A 25,306-nucleotide genomic window follows, 5' to 3' on the forward strand; every position below is an offset into this window, starting at 1 on the left:
ATGTTAATATTTGAGTAATCTGGGCAAAGGGTTTACAGAAATTCTTTGTATTATTCTTGCAACTTGATTTTTAGTCTAAAATCACATTCAAAGAAAAAATAATTATGATAAACTTTGATTCAGTTTTAAAATACCTCCTTTTTCATGTTAATTGTCTAAATGCAAACTGTCAAAATAATATACACAAAGCCTTCCTCTTATAATTAAGTTAATTTTTTCATTTAGTGTTTGCAGTAGAAGTATAGGACTGGCACAAGAAAATTAGCCTTGGGCTTTAACTTTACCATTTCACATAATCCATCCGTCTCCATCAGAAAAAAAGCTAAAGGTCATTCCAGTTACCTATAATGAGAATATAGATTAAGCCCATTTTGCTCACAAAGACTTTTAACAGTCCTTAATATCTATTATTCCCAAGGCTAAGTTAAATTGAACAACCAAAACATGAAAGATTATTTTCCAATCAAGTAGTATTTTCAGGCAGTGTTACAAATATTTTCTAATGACAATAAGTGAATTATTATACCCTTAGGGAAATAAACATTATTCATTAGTCTTCCTTGGAAATTATCTAGACATATTTTATACACATACTGTCAGTAAGAACTGGGTTTATAAAACAAGAAAAAGAAATTAGCTGCTTACATTTTAACTCATCGTATTTGCCTACATTTGTTTCAAGTGAAACAGGAATGGTGAAGATAAACAAAAACATATTCAATCAATCAAAGCTCTGATTCCAGGCATGCCATGCTAAAGCACTCTAAAACCAAGGGATTTACCAAGGCATAGTGGCACATGCCAGTAATCCCAGAGACTCAGGAGACTGAGGCAAGAGAATTGCAAGTTCGAAGAGAGCCTCAACAATTTAGGGAGGCTGTAAACAACTTGGTGAGAACCCGTCTCAAAATAAAAAAATAAAAAGGGCTGGAGACTTAGCTCAATGGTAAAGCGTCCCTAGGTTCAATCATAGTACCAAAAAAAAAAAAAAAAAAGGCGGGGGGAATTTAATTGTAATTATGGTAAAAATTATGTTTCTAATATTTTTAATTTAGATTATTGCTTTAAAATTCAATATAAAAGAATTCTACTATTTAGGCATGACAGAATAATTGAAACCAAATTAATATTCCTACCTTACAAAACTAAAAAAAATGGACAATATATGTGAAACATTTTTCAGGCAGAACAATAGCCAGAACAGTGATTCCTAAAAGAGTGGAAACAAAAAAGTCAGCCCTATGATTGTCCAAGGATGCTGTCTAAAAGAGTTTCTAGGATCAGTGCTAGGAGGAGGAAGCATGCAAGTCTTCCCAAACTGAGAAGACAGATTTGAGAATTCAAGGCCCTAAAGTAGCTGAAATTCCCGGGCAAAGTACCAGAAAGAGAGCTGCAAAAAAAAGCCCAGAATTCTGCAAAGTATTCCCCCTTCTTCAGCTGAGTCCTGACCAACAAGTATGGGTAGGAAAACTAGCGTGAAGTCAGGGGTAAAAAATCACCAGGAAGAAGTAGGCAGAACAAAATTACAAAAGCTCACATAGCGGTGGTGAGAATTCACAGTTGAAACACAGAAACTATAATAATGCATAACATCTAGATATTTAAAAGGATATTGTTCAGTAGTAGGGTCAAATTAGCCTTATACTAAAGGATGCTCAGATCTCGCCTAACAATGTTTATCAAGCAAACCTTGAAGATTAAACTGTTTCAAATTATTTAACTGTGTCCCTGAACACAGCTCAAAAATATTTAAAAGAATACAAAGAAAGTAAAGCTCCAATTTAAAACACAATTTCTGGCATCTAAGCAAAAATTATCCAGGCATGTAAAGAAATAGGAAAATACAACCTATAAGGAGAAAACAGTAATGACCCAGAAATAACAAAGATTATAAAATTTGTAAATAAAGACATTAAAACACCTGTTATACAAAAAACATTGTTAGAAGAAATTCAAAGTCTCAAATAAATGGCAAGAAATCCCATGTTCATGAATTAGAAGACTTACTATTGTTAAGATATCCATATAGTCCCCAAAGTAATCTACAGATTCAATGCAATGTCTATCAAAATCCCAATGGCATTTTTTGCAGAAATAGAAAAAGCCATATTAAAATTCATAAGGACTCTTAAGAGGCCCAAAATAAAACCAAAATGATTCTGAAAAGATATAAATTTAGAGGACTCAAACTTCCTGATTTCAAAAGATATTTATAAAGCTACAGCAATCAAAACAGTGTGGTACTAACATAAAAGAAAACAGACAAATGAAATAGAATATAAATCCTAGAAATATACCCTATGTATATGTCAAATGATCCTCAACAAGGGTACCAAGACTACTCAATGGAGAAAGAATATTCTGTGCCACAAATGGGTGCTGGGAAACTGGATATTCACATGCAAAAGAATGAAGGAGGACCTTTATTTTACACCATACACAAAAATTAGCTCAAAATAGATTAAAGACATAAACATAAGATCTAACATTACAAAACTCCTAGAAGAAAATACAAAGGCAAAGTTTTATTACACTGGACTTGGCAATGATTTGTTCATTTTTGTACAAGGCAACAAAAGTACAAACTGACAAGTGGATTACATCAAATTTTAACTGTCGTGCCTCAATGGATCCAACAGAACAGAATAAAAAGGACCTACAGAATGGGAGAAAATATTTGCCAAAAATATGTTTGGTAAGGGGTTAACAGCCAAAACATATAATAGATTCCTACAATTCAACAAGAAAAAAAAATCAAATAACCTTATTTTCTTAAAGATTTTTTTAAGAAAGACACAATATCTTTATTTATTTATTTTTATGTGGTGCTAAGGATCGAACCCAGTACATCCCATGTATGAGGCAAGCGCTCTTCCGCTGAGCTATAACCCCAGCCCCAAATAATCTTATTTTTAAAGGGGCAAGGATTTGAACAGACTTTTCTCCAAAGATAATATACAAATGGCAAATAAGCATATGAAAAGGTGTTCAACATCACTAATTACCAAGAATACTAATTAAAATCACAATGAACTATCAGTTTAAAAATAAAAACAGAAAATAAGAAATAATGGTGAGGAAATTGAAACCTTTATGCATTATTGCTAGAACTATAAAACAGAATAGCCAGTTTGGAAAACAGTAAGGAAGTTTCCCAAAAAACTAAAAATGGAACTACCATTTGATCTAATGATTACATTTCTAAAAGTATATCCAAGAGAATTAAAAGCAAAGTCTTAAAGAGATATTTTCACACCCACATTCAAAACAGCACTACTTATAATAATTAAGGGATAGAAGCAACTCAAATGTTCATCAGTGAACAAATAGAAAAATCATATGTAATTTGAACATACAACAAAATAGTATTTGGCCTTTAAAAAAGGGGAAATACTGTCAGATAGTACAATATGGATGAATCTTGAGAACATGATGCCAAATTAAATAAGTCAGTCATAAAAAGACAAATACGGTATGATTCCTACATCATGTGCCTAGAACAGAAAAAGTCACAGAGACATAAAGTTGAAATGTGGTTACCTGGGAAGAAGTTATTGTTTAATGGATACAGAATCCCATATTTGCAAGATGAAAAAGCCATGGAGAGCTGTTTCATAACAATTGTGAATATACTTACCACCATTGAACTGTACACTAAAATAGTAAATTCCAAGTTATATGTTTTTACCAAAATTTTTTAAACTATTATGTTCTAAAAAGAACCAAAAAAAATTAGGAAATATTTGAGAAAGTATACAAAAGTATTAGAATGTTAAAAAGAGGCATGGAATATAAAAAGATGCAAACTGGGGACTGGGGTTGTGGCTCAGCGGTAGAGCGCTTGCCTAGCACATTCGAGGCCCTGGGATATATCCTCAGCACCACATAAAAGTAAATAAACAAAATAAATGAAAAAAAAATATGCAAACTGCACTTGGACAGATGAAAAATTCAATGTCTGATAAAATATAGTAGATAAGATTAATAGCAGATTAAGAAACTGGCAAAAGAAAAGGTTAGTCAACTTGAAGACAGCAATAAATATTATCAAAAATGAAAACAGGAAAGAGAAAAAAAGACTTAAAAAAAAAAAGGCAACAACAGAGCATTGGTTAGCTATGGGCTATGGGTTATCACTGGTTAGCTGTTGGTTATCATGTGGCCTAATATAAGTGTAACTGGAATACCGGAATAAGAGGAGAAAGACAGAAAAACTATTTGAATAAACAATGGCCACAAATTTCCTAGAATTGATGTAAAGGTAAATCCAGAGACCTAAGACACTTAATAAACCTCAAGCATAATAAACTCCTCTAAAGCACAATATAATAAAAGTGCTTAAGATCAATGGTAAAAGATAAAATTGTCATCCTATGATTCTATCCCAGCAAAAATATATCTCAAAAATAAAATTTTAAAATTTTTTTTCAGATATATGAAAGCTGATGAAATTTATCAGAAGCAGATAAGCACCATAATACGTTAAAATGTTTCCTTCACACAGAAGAAAAATGACACAAGAAGTAAATCTATATCTACACTTATACTCAAAGGAATGAAGATCTTTGAAAATGGTATATTGTTTTAAAATCTCTTCAAAAGAGAAATATTTAAAGCTTTAAAAATTGACATTATACTGGGAGGTTTATAACATGTGTAGAACTAAAACATATGACCAAAGCACAAAGTTTGGGAGAGAAGAACTAATAGTGTTATACTTCTTATATAAAGTCTTTTTTATACAAAAATAGACTGTGATAAGGTGCTGGGGTTATAGCTTGGTGGTAGAGTACTTGCCTCACACATGTGAGGCACTGGATCAATCCTTAGTACCACATAAAAATAAATAAAGATATTGTGTCCATCTTTAAAAAATCTTAAAAAAATAGAATGTGATAAGTTAAAAATGTATACTAGCTATTGCAAACAAAAAAAAAGGTAAAGATAATAAGACAAAAAAATAACATAAAATGGTATGATTAAAAAATACTCAATTCAAAAGAAGGCAAAATGTACAGATGGGACAAAAGCAAGATGATAGTTTTAAGCCCAACAATATGAATAATCACATTAAATGTAAATGGCCTAAAATTAAAAGGCAGAGATTGGGAAACTGGATTTAATAACGTAAGATCCAACAATATGCTGTCCTTAAATATAAACAAAAAGACAGATAAAAAGTAAAATAATATACTGTGCTAATACTAATTATAAAAAAGAAAAGTGAATGACTATATCAAGTAGATCACAAAGCAAATTAAGAGGGATAAAGAGAGCAATTTATAATGATAAATCTAACTCATTAAGAGATCATAAAATCCTAAATATGCATATGTCTAGAAGATTTCAAAATATATGAAGTAAAAACTGGTAGAACTTCAAGGAGAAATCAGTAAGTCCACAATTACAGAGATTTCAACACACTTCTCACAAAAATTGACAGAACAAGTAGACAGAAAATCAGCAAAGACATAAAAGACTTGCACAATGTTATTAACCAACCTGACTTCACTGACATTTATAGAACACCCACCAAACATTCTTTTCAAGTGCACATGAAACATTAAAAACAACAGATCATATTCTGGGTAATAAAACAATACTCAATAAATTAAAAAGGATTCAAGTTATACAATGTATATTTTTGGCCACAATGAAATCCATTAGAAATTGATAACTGAAAAAAATCCCCAAATATTTCAAAACTCATATACATAATTTAAATAACTAAAGGGGTCAAGGAAATCAGTGAAGACTTTAAACTTCAATAAAAATGAAAATATAATCAAATTTGTGGGATGCAGTGAAAACACTATTTAGAGGAAATTTTATAGCATTGAATACCTATTTTAGAAGATAATGAATCTTCCAAAATAATTAGTTAAGTTTCCACTTTAAGATATTAGTAAATCAAGGGCAAATAAAATGCAAAGTAAACAGCAGAAGGGAAATAAGAAACCAGAGAAATTAAGAACTGAAAAATTAAGAGAAGACTAAAATCTGGTTTTTGAGAAGAACAATAAAACAGATAAACCTCTAGCCAGACCAAACAGGTGAAAAAAAAAAAAAAGAGCAAGAGAGAGATAGAAATAGAAAAGTCACAAAATAAAGTCAGACATGAGAGCAGGGATATCACTACAGATTTTAGACACTAAAAAGATAGTAAGAGGGGCCTCAAGTGGTAGCGCGCTCGCCTGGCATGCGTGCTGCCCGGGTTCAATCCTCAGCACCACATACAAACAAAGATGTTGTATCTGCCAAAAACTGAAAAATAAATATTAAAAAAAATTCTTTAAAAAAATATATAGTAAGAGAATATTATGAACAATTTTATGTCAATAAACCTAACAATTTACATTAAATGAACAAATGTCATCAAAGATAAAAATCTATCGATACTCAAGAACAAATAAATTGAATAGTGCTTTGTCTAGTTAAAAAAATGAATTTGTAGTTAATATCCTTGCTACAAAGAAAACTCCAGGCCTAAATATGTAAATCACTTAGCACTGTCCAAAGCCTAAAATACACAGAGGGAAGAATACTTACCTGTCATGTGAAAGCACTACGGATATAATTTTTATATGATTATGTTAGTATTTCAGCAACATCATTCTGAAAGGAAGCTATGTGAAGAATTAAATAATATGAGGCAAATTCAAAGGAAATTAAGGATAATTTGGGGAGAATGATGAGGACCTAAACTAAGTAAAGGGGTTTTGCTTTGGTTTAATTGTGGGTATTGGGATAGGGCATGATTGAAAGATAGATAATTAGAAAAATGATCAAATGCAGTGATTAATTAATCGGACATCCATGATTCTTGGTTTGGACACTGTAAGAATCACTCAGTAGGACAGGGAATAAAAAAGGAAAAAAAAAAGATGTCTGTTTTTCAACAAATGATACATTCATAGATTCAGCATCCAAAAAATAGAGATGGCAACAGGAGACATAGAATGAACACTTAGAAACTGTGTGCAGTTATATTAGCTTGCTCTATCTTTCAAGGATTTCTTGCAAGTTTTATAAAATTAATGTCTTGCCTCTTGTAAAGAATTTTAGGACTAAATAAGAAGTTGGTTAAGAGGTTTGAGAAAACAAGTCCATTTTCCCTATATACTTTAATTCATAGCACTAAGACCAAATTTTAATGATTTTTAATTGTCACTTAGAATAACAAACTCTATTTACTCTACCAGTTTAATAAGTTTCACATACTTTCTTCAAAAAAAGTATGAGACAGTAAAACTATTTTCCATATATATATATGTATATATACATATACACACACATATTTATATATATTATGTATTTATATTTTATATATTATATATGTATTATATATAATACATAAAGATATATAGTATTATATATAAAATATATATTATATAAATTTGTAGTTAAAATATAATATTATATATAATTCATATATTATATAATATATTTAATATATAATATGAATTTGTTGATATATATTATATGTGTATACATTTATATATATTTTAGTTGTAGATAAACAATATCTTTATTTTTATTTATTTTTTTATTTATTTTTATGCAGTGCTGAGGATCAAACCCAGGACCTCATTCATTCGAGGCAAGCGCTCTACCATTGAGCTACAACACCAGCCCCTATTTTCCCTTCTTTTGTATGGAGTTGCAATGATTCTTTATTCAACTCTACCTGATAACTACTTAACATCCAATTGTTTCAACGTTCAGTTTCACTGTTTGCCATTTTCTGGTTTTCATTACCTCTATTTGGAAACTGTCTTAAAAAAAAATAAAATAAAAAACTGTTTGACAGTACCAAATAATTACAAGGGCTTTTTTTTTTTTTTTTTTTTTTAGCAAGACTTATAAACTAGGCACTGTTTCAAGAGCTTTAAATACAGGATCTCATTTAATTCTTAAAATCTGGCAAAGCAGTATTTTATAAATAAATAAGACTGAACTTCAATATTGTGCACAGCAGCTAATACCTGAGTCTCGCTCTGGCCCTGACCAGCGGAGTCCCAGCCAGGGTAGGAGCCATGAAATTTTAACCGCCAAGTGAAAAACGTGGACTCTCCTGCAAAGCAATGTCTCAGGCTGTGCACACAAATGGAACTCAACCATTAAACAAAACAAGGGAACTCAGTTTATATGAATTACAACAAACACCTCAGGAGGCAATAACAGATGGCTTGAAAATTGTGGTTTCACCTAGAAGTCTACACAGTGAATTATGTGCCCAATTTGTTTGGATATGTTGAAGAATGCCATGACTACAAAGGAGTGTTTGCATCGTTTTTGTACAGATTGTATTATCACTGCCCTTAGAAGTGGCAAAAAATAATCTCCTACTTGTTGGAAAGAGCTAGTTTCCAAAATATCACTAAGGCCAGACCAAACTTTGATGCACTCATCAGCAAAATTTATCCAAGTCGTGATAAGTACGGAGCTCATCAAGAAAGAGTATTAGCCAGAATCAACATGCACAATAATCAACAGGTACTCAGTCTCAGCACTGAGGAAGGACTAAAGATACCTGACATGAACAGATTACAGTGAGGCAAGAAACAGATTGAAAATGGCAGTGGAGCAGAAGATAATGGTGACAGTGACAGTTCACATTGTAGTAATGCATTCACACATAGCAATCAGGAAGCAGGCCCTAGTAACAAATGGATCAAAACATATGATGATTCTGGGCTTGAACTTGATAATAACAATGCAACAGAGGCAACTGATCCAGTAATGGAAGGTGCTAGTGAAACTGAATTAGTATTCAGGCCTCATCCCTCACTTATGGAAAAAGATGACAGTGCACAGACAAGATATATAAAGATTTCTGGTAATGCTACTGTTGATCACTTATCCAAGTATCTGAGATTAGCTTTACGAGAACTTCAAAGCAAGGGAGAATCAACCTTGATACAGCCAGTGAGAAGCAGTATACCATTTATATAGCAACAGCAAATGGCCAGTTCACTATATTAAATGGTTCTTTTTCTTTGGAATTGGTCAGTGAGAAGTACTGGAAAGTGAATAAACCCAGGGAACTTTATTACGCACCCACCAAGGAGCACAAATGAGCTTTTAAAAACCAATTCTGAGACTGAACTTTTTTATAGCCTGTTTCTTTAACATTAAAGATGTACCATCATTACTTTTATGAAAAGATCTTGGATATGCTGTTCAATTTTTCTTTCTGAGTCAGACTTGTTTACACTTTTAGAATCATTTCCCCTTAATATAAGATTTACTTTTTGGAAGGGATTATAGTTATTCATTACTTTTGTTTTCCTTTGAGGAATATATCTAAGTTGTGTGCTTTCACAGAGTAGTTCCATTAGGAGCATCTTTGACCTAGGAATTTATCATAGTTTTGTATTCTTAAGTGAAGATTCAGTTGGCCATCCTTTTCCCCTCTCCCCTCAAAGTTTTTTAGGCCTATAGATTGTTAATATGTATTCTGACTTTTTTTCGTTAGAGTCTTGTATATTTATAGTTTTCTATATAAACTGTAGTATCTTCATGAAGACTGAGGCTCAAACTTACTGTGCTTAAAAACAATTCTCATAGGATTATTATTTTCATGGTATTTTCTTCCATAACATTTCATTTTTAAAAGAGGTTCTTTATGAACTTGATTTATATTGTCATGCAATGTTATTTTTTTGCCTTTTTTTGTTGTTGTTACTTCCTGTAAGTTTAGATATTCTGGTCATGGGGAAGAGAATCAAAATCTTAAGTTCTATGAGCAGATGGGGCATTGATAGTAATTCGTAGTCCTCAACTTAAGCTTTTTGTATTAGTTCCTACTAACACTTTAGTTCCTTATTGTATGTTTTATGGTTTTTCCCTATTAAAATATCAAAAATATGGAGAGATTTTGTACTTTAGCCTTGATGAAAAGTACAGGATATTTTCAAAGCTTCCCTAATTCTTTTCTTATTGGTAGCCATGTAAGTTTTGAGAACAATGTGGTACATGGAAAAAAAAAATAGGTTTGCTTCTGTTTGAAAAGTATGCTTAGCATTTTGAGTTGCTATACCAGTGTATAAAATTGGTACTCTGCTAATTATATTCTGTAGAAGCAGATTAATGGAGCTCAAGTCCTGCTTTAATAAATAGTGAAATGTAATTCTGTAGAAGAATGTCAGCCACTACAGGATGAAGTCATTCTACTCTTACTAGTTTTATATTAAGGAACAGTGCTGACTGGGAGCCAGAAAGCTTTATGTTAACAGGTCAGAAAAAAAGACTGACTTACATGTTATTTTTCATCCTTGTCCTGATTGTAGGTATGTTTTAAATTTTATACTACCCACAGTATTTACAAAGACATGTTTGCATTGAGAAACTAACCTCAAAGGGTTTTGAAAGGAGGGAGTAGACCTCCAATACTGCTGTAACTAAAGTCTGTCTAGTTGTTGTAAATATTCATCTGTCAATTTTGACAGATTGGGGCCAGCTTGATGTTTTAAATCTTGAGCATAAAAATTTAAAGACTTATTCAATTTTTTACCATTTTAGTGAATATATCTGAAATCTGTTTTTACAGTTTATTTTGGTAAATTGTGCCATGAAATTTGAAAACCACCAAAAATTATAAATTCCTTTTCTAATGTAATGTTAAGTTGTATAGATTATTAATGCATGTCCAATGAATATTACCCTGGTTTTGAGATAAATCTGCTTAGATTTTATTGGTGACATGTTAGATTAGTGGTTGCATTAAATAACTAAATTCCTATTGTGGTTATTAATTGAAATTGTCTTTTTTTTTTTTTAAACAGATCTCAATTTTTGTTTGTTTTTTTTTTTAAGAGACAGAGAGAATTTTTTTAATATTTATTTTTTAGTTTTCGGCAGACACAACATCTTTGTTTGTATGTGGTGCTGAGGATCGAACCTGGGCCGCACGCATGCCAGGCGAGCGCGCTACCGCTTGAGCCACATCCCCAGCCCTGAAATTGTCTTTAAGAAGAAAGTTATTTGTGACTATAAGCATTGTGCTTAGAGAATGTATGTGTTTTTATCTGTCAGTATGGGAGGACATAAACTGTTTGCATCATTTAAAGAAAAAAAACTAAACCTCAAAAAGATTACATAATGAGCCCAAAGTCACAGAACTGGTGGATGTTAAAATTGAGACTAGAACCCAGGACTATAAAGAACTAAAACTTGTGCCATATACTTTTCATATATTTTTTGCTACCTGTAACTTCTAATACTGAATATATTATTAAAGTAGTATCATTCACACAACAAACCTGAGTGCTTACTACATGTCTTTGACATAGCTGATAGCTGTTTGTTTGAGGGCTTATTCGTTTGTGTTCGTTTTCTTTCTTTCTTTCTTTTTTTTTTTTTTTTTCTGTATCGGGGATTGAACCCAGGGGCACTTAAACACTGAGCCACATCCTCAGCCCTTCGTATTTTTTATTTTGAGACAGGGTCTCACTAAGTGTCTTAGGGCCTCACTAAATTGCTGAAGCTGGCTTTGAACTTTTTGAACTTTCAATCAATCCTCCTGCCTCAGTCTTCAGAGCCCTAGGATTATAGGCTTGTGCCATCATACCCGGATAGATAAACTTTTAACAGTCACTTCCTCTACTATTTCTACAACTGGAAAGCTGCATAGTATGCATTTTTTTCTTTACTTCCTCTCATTAAATGTCAAATTTAATTACATTACGATTATTATCAGGTAGTTCTTCAGCCACAGCCATTTCCTGCCTCAGTTCCTATTCATTACTCAGAATGAAGTCCAATAATTTTTTTTCTTATTGTTTTAAAGCTACCTGTTTTAGGATATAGTGAGTTATTCTCAACTGAAAAAACTCACTTCTATTCTGTCATTTTCACTATTTATATAAGATTTTAACAAGCTGGACAAAAAATGCAGAAGGCTAAATGTCATTTAATAGTTTCGAATTTGGTCATATGATTCCTGACATCAAGTGATGTTTCACATCTACAAATTCAATGCAATTATGCACAGTTCTGTGCTAACCTAATATAGGACAATATAGGCATGAGTGAGTTTGTTTGTTTTTCCCTCAAATTTTCTTCTTCTTCTTCTTCTTCTTTTTTTTTTTTTTCTTCTTCTTTTTCCTTCTGGTACTAGGGATGGAACCCAGGGGCACTTTAACAGTCAGCTACACCCTCAGCCCTTTTTATTTTTAGAGACAGGGTCTTGCTAAGCTGCCTAGGGCCTCACTAAAGTGCTGAGGCTAGCCTCAAACTTGTGATCCTCCTGTCTCAACCTCCTGAGTTACTGGGATTACAAGTATGTGCCACAGTGCCCAGCTTTTCTCAAATTTTCAAGAGCAGGCCCAATTGAAAACATTCTATCCCACAAGCAGGTCTCAAACTAAGCTTAAGAAGATAAGTCAACATATATGCAAAAGAGAGTTTGCAATATCAACTCTATTTGGCTACAAAATAGGTAAAGAGGTGAAGGGATGACAACAGTCACTTTGAGATTCCTCTTATATCCACCATCACAAAATATGTCCCACAAATTAAGTGCAAATGCCTCTAGTAGCCAGGCCTTGTGGTGCACATCTGTAATCCCAACTACTCAGAAGACTGAGGCAGAAGGATTATAAATCTGAGGCCAGCCTGGGTAACTTAGACCTTTTTCAAAATTAAAAAATAAAATTAAAAAGGCTAGGCACGTAGCTCAGAGAAGGCTCTTGGGTTCATTCCTTAGTCCTGGGGAGAGGGGAGCCTCTGGTAGTGTTTTGTTTTGTTAGTCATCTTTTACAGATCGAATAGAATATCTCAATGAATAATAAAACAATTGTTCTGCTGGACATGTTTGGAAATAAGAGATTTAATTGGCTTTTGGAAAATAAGCATTGAAAGACAGATAGTAAACAAAAATGTAGAAAAACTTTCTATAGTTTTAGTATTTAAATACGCAATTTGCAACTACCAAAATTGGGTAATATTAACTTTGCCCAGTCACATTTACATATAATTACTATTTAAAGTTGGTCTTCTCAACTCTTTTTTATATGAAGCCACAATTACTTACCATTCCTTCAATAATCGATAACCCTATTCTGAGACTCTACCTCCTCTTGTTCTATCTGTATTGAAAAATCTTTGCCCATTTATGAAAACAACCTTTAAACCAAGCTCCAATGGTAGCTCCTCCCTAAACCTCCCAACCTAATCTTTCTTAAAATTATATTTTTTCTTTATTCAGTGTTTATTATGTGTACTTCTATCTTCCCACTAAATGATGCTCCTCAAAGACAGGGAAGGTGACTAGATCCTGTTATCTTAAGCAAAACTCAACAGTGCCTATTATAAAATGATTTCAAAGTGTTATAAAATTGGTCCAATACTGGGTTCAGTTCATGGTTTTGCAGCATGGTTTTCCACTGATTAGTCTCCTTCTAACAGGTCTCTAAGAAGCCATTGTGCTGTGCTGGTAAAGCATAACCGCTTGGAATCAGATTGGTTAGATGTGAATCCACTGACCAATTGGCACCAAAATCTTAAAAAAAAAAAAAAAAAAAAAGAGTTAACCTAAATCTTGGCTAACTAATCTAAAAACAGAAAGGAAATCATGGTAATCATGGTACCTATCTCATAGGATAGGGATTAAATGAGATAATAATTAGGTAGTCCCAACTATTTTCTGATCCTCATTTTTTCAACATGCCACCATAAATTCTCTTTGACTCAGTCTAACCATACTTTTGTCATTACAAATTTCTTGCTTTTTTTGTTGGGGGAAGGCTGGGTGGGGTGCTGGGGTATCAAATCAGGACCACATGCCAAATCACATCCCCAGCCCAAGTTCCTTGCAATTATGCATTTAATGGACTAACCAAAAAGGTTTGTGGTTTAAAACTTAGTCAGGATACCTTTTTTATTTTTAGAGCCAACCATCCAGTGCCAATTTGGGACTGACTCCTGAGGCCTAAGTATTCAAGAGTGCCCCCATTGTACACTATATTTGCTTTGCTTACCACATTTTCATGCTCTGCCAGAAAGCGGTAAAAATCAGAAGACAAAAACACTCCTAACATCTAAATTAATACTATCTGAAGCATAAAAATAACTTCCCTGCGTAGGAGGTAGGCTTTTCCAGAGCAAAACATTTTCCAGGAACCACCTTGTTTCTACTCCCAGACCTCTAGATTCTTTTCCTCTGGAATCGGCAGGCTGAGCCACTATCGACAAGTCATACCAATTTCCTTCTCTTAAAATTAGTAGTCTGTACCCCAAATCCAAGTAAGGATTTCAAACTGTTGTTTTATGGCTCTTTAGGCTAAAAGTCCATAGTCTTCAAATTCTCAGAATTTCTCTTCCAACATTAAAAACGTTGTGGAAAAAGTCCGGTTTTGGAAAAAACTAATTTTACAAAAATGTCTAAGATCAAGTACTAAGAACTTTGCCCAGTCACATTTACATATAATTACTATTTAAAGTTGGTCTTCTCAACTCTTTTTTATATGAAGCCACAATTACTTACCATTCCAGGGGCGGGGGTGGGGGGGTGGGGGGGTGGGGGAGGGCATTTAAAAATGTTTGGTAAAAGCAAATCAAAAACAATAAAAGTATCTCACCTAATCTCAAGGTAAGCAGAATATACCATTAACAAGGAAAGCAAATGTAATATCTCTAATACATTTACCATGAATTTTAAGATTACTTGGCATGTTAATTACATATTGAGATTACTAAACTGTTCCACACTCTTCTTCCCGGGTTAGTGTATGCTCATATAAAGCAGCTCCTTGGTTTTGCCAGGCTAAAAATAAAATGGGTAACAGAATGATCCCTGAAGTTCTACAAGATGTGCTGAGTTAGAAAGCCATGACTCAAGAACAATACTAGAACTCCAGCTGTCAACATTAGGCAAATAAAAACAGTACAAGGTGAAGCATGCTGATGGACCACGGTATTGTTTCCAGAAGGGAAATATCCCTCAAGGCCTTTGCATAGGATTTCAGTACCCGCTCCGCAGTCAATGTTGGGATCAGAAAACTTAACTGTCGCCTGCTCAGCTGGTACTCTGCAGCAACCCTCCTTCTCCGCCAGCAATCAGCGCGCTGAGCCGCCCTCTCCCCCGAATCCGCCCCCCATTCGCGGCCGCTAGCTGACCTATCCAGCCCGCTCAGTCTGGGCAGCCCGAAACCCCTGCACACACTCCTAGGACACGACGACACCCCGCCACCCCCTGCACAGCGCCAAAGGAAGGAAGTGAAGGAGGGGATCCTGAGGAGGGAGGCGAGGGGCGGGAGGCGGCGCTGAGCTTCGGCCCGACACCTTCAAGCCTTGAGAACCGCACGGGCTCGGGAAGAGGAAACCTGAGCTTCTGCCACCCGCCAAATGATGCGAGGGGGCCGCGGCTGACCCGGGCCCGCAGGTGCAGGAGACTGCCGAGGAAGACACCGGCGGCGAAGGGCGACGCGTTGACCCCGGAGCCCCCACATCCATCCCGCGGGCCGCTCTCCTCCCTCGTCCAGATCCATCCTCGGGATTCTGTCAGAAGCCGACTACCTCCACACGGCCCGCCCAAGCGTGGAGGTGGTGTGGCTCTTACCGTAGGAGCGGGCGTCGCGCCGCTAGGAGGCGGCTGGGGTGCGCTGGGGAGACACCGAGGCGAGCGCTGCCGCCGCCGCCGCCGCCGGAGCCCGAGGAGCCACAGCTAGGCTGCGGGAGGGCGCGCTGCCTCCAGAGCGTCGCCCCACCCCCTCTCCCGCAGGATTTTGCGCCGGAGCCTGCAGTGTCCCCGCGCCGAGACTGGGAGGGCCTAGGAGGCGGAGCCCCAGCCGGGGCGGGGCCGAGTGCTGCTGGCTTGATTGGCATGTTTGCGCCCAATGAGACCACGAATAAAACTCCAGGCTGAGCCAAGACTGACTTTCCTCCCAACCCGTAGCAGTAAGAGGCGGGCCCAGTGGGTTCTTTCCTTACCGCCTCTTTGTCGAACTCGAAAGTAAGGAAAGGTCGGTTGGTTTACACTGACGGCTAAATGGTCCAATTACCGCAGGGAAACGGGTCTCTGCATCAGATTGGCGTCCCCTCTACCTATAGGGTAGGCCCAGGGGCGGTGAGAACCAGCTCCGGATGTGGGCGCGGCCTGAGGTAGAACTGAGAAAACCTCTACCGCGGCGGTTTAGAGAGGCGGAACTGGACCTCTTTCTGAATTATCATGTGACGGGTTCTGAGTTTAATGGGGGGGAAAGTGTGGAAAAGGACAAGAATCCAAACTGGCGAATTTACTGATCTTCGCGGCCGTCTCCGCTCTCCGGCCAGCGGCGCTGCCAGGTGAGTCGGAGCATGGCCCCCGCCCCCACCGTGCTGCGGTTCTGGACGCCCAATGTTCTGGGCTGCGCCGCCGACCTCCATCCCGTCACACTGGCGGACCCAAATGCGCACACACCTGCTTGGCATCAGGGCTTTGTAGTGCATCATGCAAAAACTAAGTTAAATTTCAAAATGTGCTGGGCCCAAAGCCTAGAATGGGGGAGTTTAGATACGGCTGCATAAACCTATGGTCGGTGTCCACAGAGGAAGGACCAGGAGGGCTTAGTTCCTGAAGTTCTAGGGCGAAGTGAACCCGAAAATCAACTAAATTGTAAGCAGAATACTGTTCCTCTGAAAGATGGCCAGGTTGGCCAAGAATGTTACAACACGAGCCTTTCGAAAGTAACTTAATATGATAGAAACTTGTGGGTGCATTAAGCCAAACTGTCTTTGAGATGAGGCAGGTTCATTTGAAAAAGTATTAGGAGTAGCAAGAGAAGGAAAATGAGCGTGGTGTAGAAAACATCATAGAAGATTCCGCGCACACCTGGTAGAGACGCAGGTAATGTAGTCGTGGCCCTTTAGATTAACCATATGTGGTCTAGTCTGAAGGTTTCAACAGTGGATAAGGAATCATTTGAGAAATATTTAACTATCTTACAGATACTAGAAATAACCACATTAAGTGGAAACTATGTTAAACAAATTTTGGAGTGCACAATTGTCCATTGAGAAGAAAGGAAAATAGGAAGCAAATATGGCTGATTAGATTAATGAAGATGTAAATGTCAAGCTGAGGTCCTGTGTCACTGATGTAGGTGAGCATACACAATCTTTTTTTTTTTTAATTTCTTTTTTAGTTGCAGATGGACACAATACCTTTATTTATTTTTATGTGGTGCTGAGGATTGAACCCAGTGCCTCATACATGCTAGCAAGCACTCCTCCCCTGAGCCACAATCCCAGCCCAAGCATACACAATATTTCGAGCATCATTTATCAATAGGTGCATCCCCTATTGAGAATATTTCACTGAAAATGCATATGAACTTTGTTGTATCTCAGATTATAAAGCTTTGTAGCCACAGTAACATTTTGCCCTTGATGTCCTTTCACTTCCAGTTCTTAAGTTTATTGGGTGAGTACAGTGCTCTTCCAATGATCAATAGTTACTCAGTCCTTTATGGGGAGGGAGGGGGACATTATGGCAAATGGGAAAGTTACATTTAAACGAGTATATTATCATAAACCTATTCTTAGGTTCACAAAAATGGCCAGATTGGAGATCAAGATTAAGCAAACAGTTTACACAATGAAATCTATCCATAGTTATTAGTCAGTCTACAGATTTTCACCTTCCAAATTCAGTCTCACTTTCCATTATATAGCAGCTTCTGGGAAGGGAGACCAGCATAGAAAATGCCTTCCTGGAAACAAGCACACTGCAGTAGGAAGCATTTGCAAACTAAATAAACAAGTGCAAGTAGATGAGTATATCTGGGGAAAGATGAGTTAGGACACTCCTACCTATTGAAGTAAAAGAGTTGTTGCTGGGCGGCTACAGCGCATACTTGTAATCCCAGCAGTTTGGAAGGCTGAAGCAGGAGGACAGCAACATCAAATGCCAGCCTCAGCAACTTAGCAAGTCCCTAAGCAATTCTGGGAGACCCTGTCTCCAATAAAATACAAAAAGAGGCTGGGGATGTGGCTCAGTGGTTAAGTACCCCTGGGTTCAATTCCTGGTGCCAAAAAAAAAAAAAATGTTGTATACTCTCTTGCTCCATTATTGCCATCCTATTTAAAGTTCTGTTTAAAGATGTTGTATGGTACATCAACGTTTGCTCTAAAATATAATTGAGCACACTAATCTAGGGTATTTGGTCCATCTAGCCAATTTCTTTACTTTTTTTCTTCCTGCACCTTTATTCCTACTCCCATCACCCATGCTTTTGTTCCATTCCCTTCTACTTTCTGATGTTTCCATCAGGTCTTCTCATATTTAAGCTATCATTTCCCAGTGGCTTATATCCCCCAGTCATACTTAGAATTCTCCTTTCCTAAAACTTTTTCCTGTCCCTTTCTCAGTCTCATATGTCTTATTTTTCATTTTCTCTTTTCCAAATAGCTCAAGGGAATAAAATCTTCTCAACTATTACCATTTCTTTATCTTCTGTTAACTCCTCACCCAACTGCATACAGTCTGTCTTCTGATTTCTCATTCATTACTTACCCCTAGTCCAAATATTTGCAAGGTTGATATATAAAAACTTGAACAAATACAGAATCACACTTTAAACTTATATGTGAAGATGAAATATAACGTTTATATGTAGGATGTAAGTTAATGAATTCCCAATCAAAATTCCAGGTTATTAAGCATTAGTGATTTTAGCATTGAAAAATGAAAGGGAAATAGAAAATATTCTGGAAGCTGGGCATGGTGGCACACACATGTAGTCCCAGCTAAAAAAAAAAAAAAAATTAAAAAAACAGGTACTGGGTCTTCCACGTACTAGAGTATATCCCAGAGCAATAGTAAGTCATGTAGTTTTAGTGTAAAATAAAAAAAAAATGGATCAGATACAAGCAGCAACTCTAATTATAATTCCCCATCAAGTAATTACAAAACATCTAAGGTTTTTAAGTTGCCCCTTTTAATAAGAAAATACCTAAGGGTTTAAAAATATAAAATTCATAGATTAAACTACATAAAAAATCCAATAATATACCTTTCATATTGTTTAATCTAGTGACCTCTTTACAATCTTAATTCTACTCGATGTTCTTAAAATACTTACTAACCATTTTGTCTTTTATAAACTCAGCTGGCCAGTTGGTGGTGCACGCCTCTAATCCCAAGAGCTTGGGAGGCGGAGACAGGAGGATCATGAGTTCAAAGCCAGCCTCAGCAATGGCAAGGTGCTAAGCAACTCAGCGTGACCCCCTCTAAATAAAATATAAAATAGGGCTGAGGATGTGGCTCGGTGGTCGAGTCCCCTGAATTCAGTCCCCGGTACCCATAAAAAAAACAAAACAAAACAAAATCTTACCTCCCTTTTCATCACTTTGGTTTTAAATGTTTTATTTTAGTACCCTTTGAAATTGAATGAAAAACTGTAGGTTTTCAAATTTTAGTAATGAGTTATAAGAAATGATGGATGTTTCAATGATTACTCCAAGAAGTTTTGAAATGAAAAATAGAACATTTTCAAAATTAGGAAGTCTTTGAGTAGCAAAAGGTCAACCTTGTTTATTAAGAATGAAAGTAAGCCTGAGGCTGTACCTCAATGGCAGAAAGCTTACCTAGCATTCCTGAGGCACTAGGTTCAATCCTCTACACCACATAAAAATAAACAAAGACATTCTGTCAATCTACAACTACAAAAAAAAATTAAATATTAAAAAAAAATGGAAGTAGTTGGGTTTTTTCCTGACATCAAAACCTTGACTTTTTTTTTTTTTTCTCCTCTCAGGGCATATTTTCCTTTTTTCAACCCTGCAACAGCCTCTTTAAACTGTTTAAATGAGAATGTCCTTGGCTCAGAGAGTACTACTTACCTGGCTCTTCACCTTACTCTTCTTGATCATGTTGGTGTTGAAACTGGATGAGAAGGCACCTTGGAACTGGTTCCTCATATTTATTCCTGTCTGGATATTTGACACTATCCTCCTTGTCATGTTGATTGTGAAAATGGCTGGGCGCTGTAAGTCTGGCTTTGACCCACGACATGGATCACACAATATTAAAAAAAAAGCCTGGTACCTCATTGCGATGTTACTTAAATTAGCCTTCTGCCTGGCACTCTGTGCTAAACTGGAACAGTTTACTACCATGAATCTGTCTTATGTCTTTATTCCCTTATGGGCCTTACTGGCTGGGGCTTTAACAGAACTTGGATATAATGTCTTTTTTGTGAGAGACTGACTTCTAAGTACATCATCTCATTTCTATTGCTGTTCCAACAACCTTTAAAGTGTTCTGAATCTTTGCAAGCTTCAATACCAGAGAACTGAGGGAAAATACCAAATGTAATTTTGTACTGCTTCTATAATACAGGATTGATGAATCATGGACTTCTAGTTCACCCAAAACTGAATTATTCAATATTTGAGTTGTTGATATCCTTATTATCCCTATGTAAATAAAGTTTGTTTTTGACCTCATTTTTCCAAATGACTCTTGAATAAACTGTAAATACAGAGCTGGGGCTTATACCTCAGTGATAGAGCATTTGCCTAGCACATGTAAGGCACTGGGTTCAATCCTTAGCGCCACATAAAAATAAAGGTATTGTGTCCATCTACAACTAAAAAAAAAAAGTAAATACAGACCTTTTAATCTGTATCTTTGGATAGAAATTTGTCATGGCTCTGATATGACCAAAGTAAATGGTATTTATGCCTTTAAATTATGGAAGAAAAAGTTACTAAAGTGAATAGGGGTGATACTTCATGTTTATATTCAAAAAGAATCTTGAGAGTTTGACAGATTTTTATCTAGGCTAAGTTTACTGTTAACTATACCTTCTATTTGAGACAAATGAATAGAGATGGCATGTTAGAACAAAAGTTTGTGTATTCCTAAATTTAGGGAGATATTACATCCTGGTTCTGTCAGGACAGATCCAGTTTATGCCTATCATCTTGGGGTCCCAGGGAGTTCCTGCCCTGTTCACTTCTAGAAGTGTCCTGGTTTGAGAAATTATATGATCACAGGATACTTAACCAATTCCAATAAAGCAGAGATTGCAGTACTTTAAAATAAATTCCCAAGACGCCAAAGCATCTCATAACCCTAAAGCAGGATTACTGTTTCAGTTGAGAGATCCAAATTAAGTAAATTAAAAATAAAGCTTTCATTGCTGTAAGAAACCAGTAAAAAAAACTATCCATGCAAGTATTATATAAGCTCTCACAGGGGAAAGAAAAGGCAGTACCACTTAAAATCAGAACAGGAGTCAGCAAAAATTTTCTATAAAGGGCCATATAATTTGTTAGTACCCAACTCAGCCCTCGTGGCAGAGAAAGCAGCCATGGCTGTGTTCCAGTAGAACTTCATGGACATGAAATTTAAGTTTCATTTAATTGTCATATATCACAATACTATCCTTTTGATTTTTGTTTCAATCACTTAAAATTAGAAAAACTATTCTTGCCCTACAAGCCATATAAAAACATACTGGGTGTGTAGGTTGTAGTTTGCTGACCCCTAAGCTAACACAGAAAAGCAGAACTTCTGTATAAAAGGTAGAAAAGGTCTTTTCCACCTGCAAACAGTTCTAAAAGGAAGGAAGACATTAATAGGGATTATACATAAAAGGCAACACAATAACCAATCTGTGTACACATGAGGATCAATCAATTTTAATGGCATCGAAGGGCTCCCCGAAAATAGAACCCTTCTCTTATTTAATTTGGTATACTGCCACACTAAATGACTTGAAGAAGCACAATAAGTTATCATTGGTGTGTGCCTCAGTAACAATACATTTAAACGTTGATGAAAGATACTAAAGATAGAAATTAAGCATACAGGTGACAAATGAGATAATAATATTGCAGAGAAAAATGCCTTTTTAGGTTTCAGAGGATACTTCCTTTATGATACAGTTATTTGCTAATGGCATCTCTAAGATAAATACATTCTGCTTGAAAGAACTTAAAGGCTCTTGCTGAGGCCATTTTTTCCAGGTTAGCAAGGATATATAACTTATGGACATACAACTTCTCTGGTTTGGGCAAAAGACTTGTTATAATTTCTGAGTAAAAGTAACTTATGAACAAAATAACTTTTTAGAAGACTTGAAAATATGAAAAAAGATATGTTCAAAGAATCCACAACTTATTCAGTAACATTTCATGAACATAAGGCCCAATATAGCAGGCTCAGGAGCTGTATGAAACATGAACTGAAATCCATCGATGGAGAATTTTCAGGCATCAAGAAACACACTTGTACAAAACTTTAAGAAGTAGAGATCTATCCTTGGATTACAGCAAAAATTATTAAGCTTACAAATTTGATCTGTTTTCCACTGTGCTTTTTCACAGTGTAGCAATACAAGGAATTGATTGATGTTGACTAATGAATGAACATAAGTGATAGCCAAAGTAGAGGAAATCTTACATTTCATACTAGGGCAGGCAGGCATTATCACTAAGCACCTGAGTCATCAAGAAAAGCAGCTTTTTCTCTTTATTGAAAGAAAAATTATTTTATCAATCTATTAAGAAGCAAGTCAAAAATGTCAGTTTCTTTTAATGTTGACTGATCATGTTTGCAGAGAAAATATCACCTGAGCATGAATTATCATTGGTGTCCTTACACTTCATGACTTAAATATTTAAGATGAATAGAAGTTACACTGTGTTATAACTAGGGGGTTGGTTGGGAAACACCTACTCATTAAAATAATGTAGACATAAAGCCCAGGAATGAGTTTTAACTCCAAGTCTGTTTCTACAAATAGGTGTTTTATTGCAGGAAGAAAACAAAAGAAGACGCTCATTATCAAATACTAGGTAAAGATAATACAGGGTTAAGAGTTTTATGAGGGAACTTCCTCATGTTTTAATGTTTTACTCATTTCACTTAGTCAATCATACTATACTATACCATAAGGCAGTTTACTACCACTATCATCTATATACTACAATCATAAACTTGTGTTTCACCTATTATCAGTATAGGTAATCTGTGACATGATTTTGTTTTGTTTTTGTGGTGCTGGGGATTGAACCCAGGGCCTTATACATGTGAGGCAAGCAACCAATTACGTTATATCCACAGCCCTATGACATAATTTTGAATTGCCAACCCTGAGCAAAATAGTGACCAGTAAGTTATTTTTTAATGTCAACCTGCCTCCAACATACCTTGTTTTGACCCACTCATGCAATTTTTTTCTTCCCATATGCCTATCCTCTGCTCAAAATTAGAGGAAGACATAGAGAAGTTAACATTATATTATAATAGAGTGTCTATAATCAGTCATGCAATATGCTGTTTTGGGCACATTTGTTTTTTGTTATTTAGCATGTTTTGTCATTTAATTTTCATCACTAGTTAATAGAAAAGATATTATATTCCCATTTAGAGATGAGGAACACAAACTAAGTGAAGTAATTTTCTCAAGGTTATACAAGTGCATTATTCCTTTCTAATAAACATGTATTGAACCACACCTATAGTGCTATAAATGAGTTCAGCCTAGAAACCCAATGAAGTGGTTTTACAGGATTTTCTATGAAAATGTGCCACCATTATGTCCTTGTCCCATTCCTACAACACAATGGATATAGGCTAAATATTGTAATGTAGGTTACCTTTATGCTTATCCAATTTTTAAAATTTTTTTATAATAGCAGTAAGGAGAACCACACAGCTTAAACAGAATGCCTTTGATAAACAGATTTTATTTTACCAATTAAGACTTATAATCTGCCTCAGCCCTGAGATAGTGAAGTACTACTTATATGACATTTGCCATTTTAATCATTTTAGGCATCATTAAGATTTATTTTTAATGTGTGATAACTTTCAATAGATTTCCAGAAAAGCTAATTGAAGGGAAAATTTGAGGATAAGTTTCACAATGTTTGATTTTCCTACACATATCTCCTTTCTTCAAACTGCCCACTGAGCTTGAACATATAATAGCTAACTTCTCAAATTTTTCCATAAGACTGAGGTACAAAGTAAACATTTGGTTTCTTTCTAGAGCCTGCTTATCTAATTTTTGTGTTCCTTTAAAATCCTAGAATTACATTATAAAGTTAGGAACTGACTTGAAATTCTAGAAACCTACATAATGTATACTCTCTAAGGTTCTTTTGTTCCTTCAAATCATTACAGAATATCAAGTATAATATACATCAGATATTAGAGATAAAAATAAAGAAAATTCCTGATGTCTAGCTCATGATTTAGCCAAAGTCCAACTTGTACCCAGTATGCATGTTAAATGGTGTGTGCAAAGGGGATCAAAAAGCCAAGAGAAATGGTTCTCTATCACCTACCGGGAGTTAACAGTTGGGATAAAAGCAATAAAAACAATATACAGACGATGTTTAAGTGGAATTTAAAAAAAAAAATTCACTATGTTGTTTTCCTGACATTTCCCCAGCAAAGGCAAAGGATTTTTAAAGTACATGGAGGAAACGGCAAGTAGAGTCAGCCCTCCATATCACAGGTTCCTCATCCACAGACTGAACCCACTGCAAACTGAAAATATTTGGAAAAGTACTGAAAATGTACATCCTTATTATCATTATTCCCTAAACAATACAGTGTGACAACTATTTACACAGGAAAATGTATATACCTTTTATACAAATAATATGACCTTTATAGAAGAAAGCATCCAGAAGTTTTAGTATCCAAAGGAAGTACCAGAACTATCCCTCATAGATACTGTGGGATGACTATACTGTCAATCTGGTAAAGCTGAAAACTGGGCACATCAAATATAAGACATTGTGGTACACGAGACTAGAAAGGAAGGATTATATCATATCAGTACTATACTATGCATTTGCCCTTTATAAGAAAGAAGCCATCATGGAAACAGAAAAGTAACATACATACCTTAGAAAGATTGTATGAAAGGAAAAGCAGATGATGACAGGTAACCTAGAACATTTTAAGCTTTTGTAGTAGTCCAAGTGAAATGAGCATCCACTATGACTGTAATGTAACAATAGGAGATGAATTTGAAATAAATTCAAATTCAAAATCTCATGATAAATTTGACACAGGGGAAAAAGAAAACTCAGATTACTATGAGATGACTTATGTAGAGAGAAAGTGATGCCAACAACCAAATTAGAAAAGCACTAGCTAATACTTGGCAAGGTAGAAGACAAGAATTTATATTTGATTATGGATCGTTAAAACTTAAGTGACAAACCGAGCTAACTGAAAGTCATGGGTATCTTGAAGATAACTTCAGGGATAGAATCTGGGGGGAGGGAGGAATGTATCATAAAGAGTTTTAAGGAATAAATGACTTGATGACAAGTGCTGCAAAGGTTAAAAAGA

General features: G+C 35.5%; 2 protein-coding genes and 1 pseudogene across 11 annotated transcripts in view; 2 read left to right on the forward strand and 1 right to left on the reverse strand.

Moving 5' to 3' along the window:
- Window positions 1–15,784, reverse strand: part of Phtf2 (putative homeodomain transcription factor 2) — a 142,966-nt gene extending 127,182 nt beyond the window's left edge. For 6 of the 8 annotated variants that reach the window (XR_013435152.1, XR_013435153.1, XM_013356060.4 and 3 more), the window contains exon 1: window positions 15,563–15,783. The gene's annotated coding sequence lies outside the window, so the exon portion shown is untranslated. Of the gene's footprint in view, window positions 1–15,562 lie in introns of all 8 variants that reach the window. The other 2 variants (XM_040291687.2, XM_040291688.2) reach the window with 1 other exon arrangement.
- On the forward strand, window positions 7,991–9,166 carry LOC101963873 (E3 ubiquitin-protein ligase RING2 pseudogene; annotated as a pseudogene).
- Window positions 15,785–15,964: 180 nt separating the features above from the next.
- Tmem60 (transmembrane protein 60) lies at window positions 15,965–20,430 on the forward strand. Of its 3 annotated transcripts, none has more exons than XM_040291690.2 (3): window positions 15,965–16,287; window positions 16,930–17,080; window positions 19,740–20,430. In XM_040291690.2, exon 3 carries the CDS (start codon window positions 19,790–19,792, stop codon window positions 20,189–20,191), a length of 402 nt encoding a protein of 133 aa, XP_040147624.1. In that variant the 5' UTR covers window positions 15,965–16,287; window positions 16,930–17,080; window positions 19,740–19,789; the 3' UTR covers window positions 20,192–20,430. The 3 variants fall into 3 exon arrangements, with proteins under 3 accessions (XP_040147624.1, XP_077896298.1, XP_077896297.1); XM_078040172.1 differs by lacking the exon at window positions 16,930–17,080 and adding an exon at window positions 19,092–19,185; XM_078040171.1 differs by lacking the exon at window positions 16,930–17,080 and having other exon boundaries at window positions 15,980–16,287.
- The last annotated feature ends 4,876 nt before the right edge of the window (window positions 20,431–25,306 follow it).

This window comes from Ictidomys tridecemlineatus, chromosome 2 (genome assembly GCF_052094955.1).
Source record: "Ictidomys tridecemlineatus isolate mIctTri1 chromosome 2, mIctTri1.hap1, whole genome shotgun sequence".
NCBI lineage: Eukaryota > Metazoa > Chordata > Mammalia > Rodentia > Sciuridae > Ictidomys > Ictidomys tridecemlineatus.

Coding starts and splice junctions, on each gene's coding strand:
- Tmem60 (XM_040291690.2), top strand. CDS start 19,790: ATGAGAATGTCCTTGGCTCAGAGAGTACTACTTACCTGGCTCTTCACC.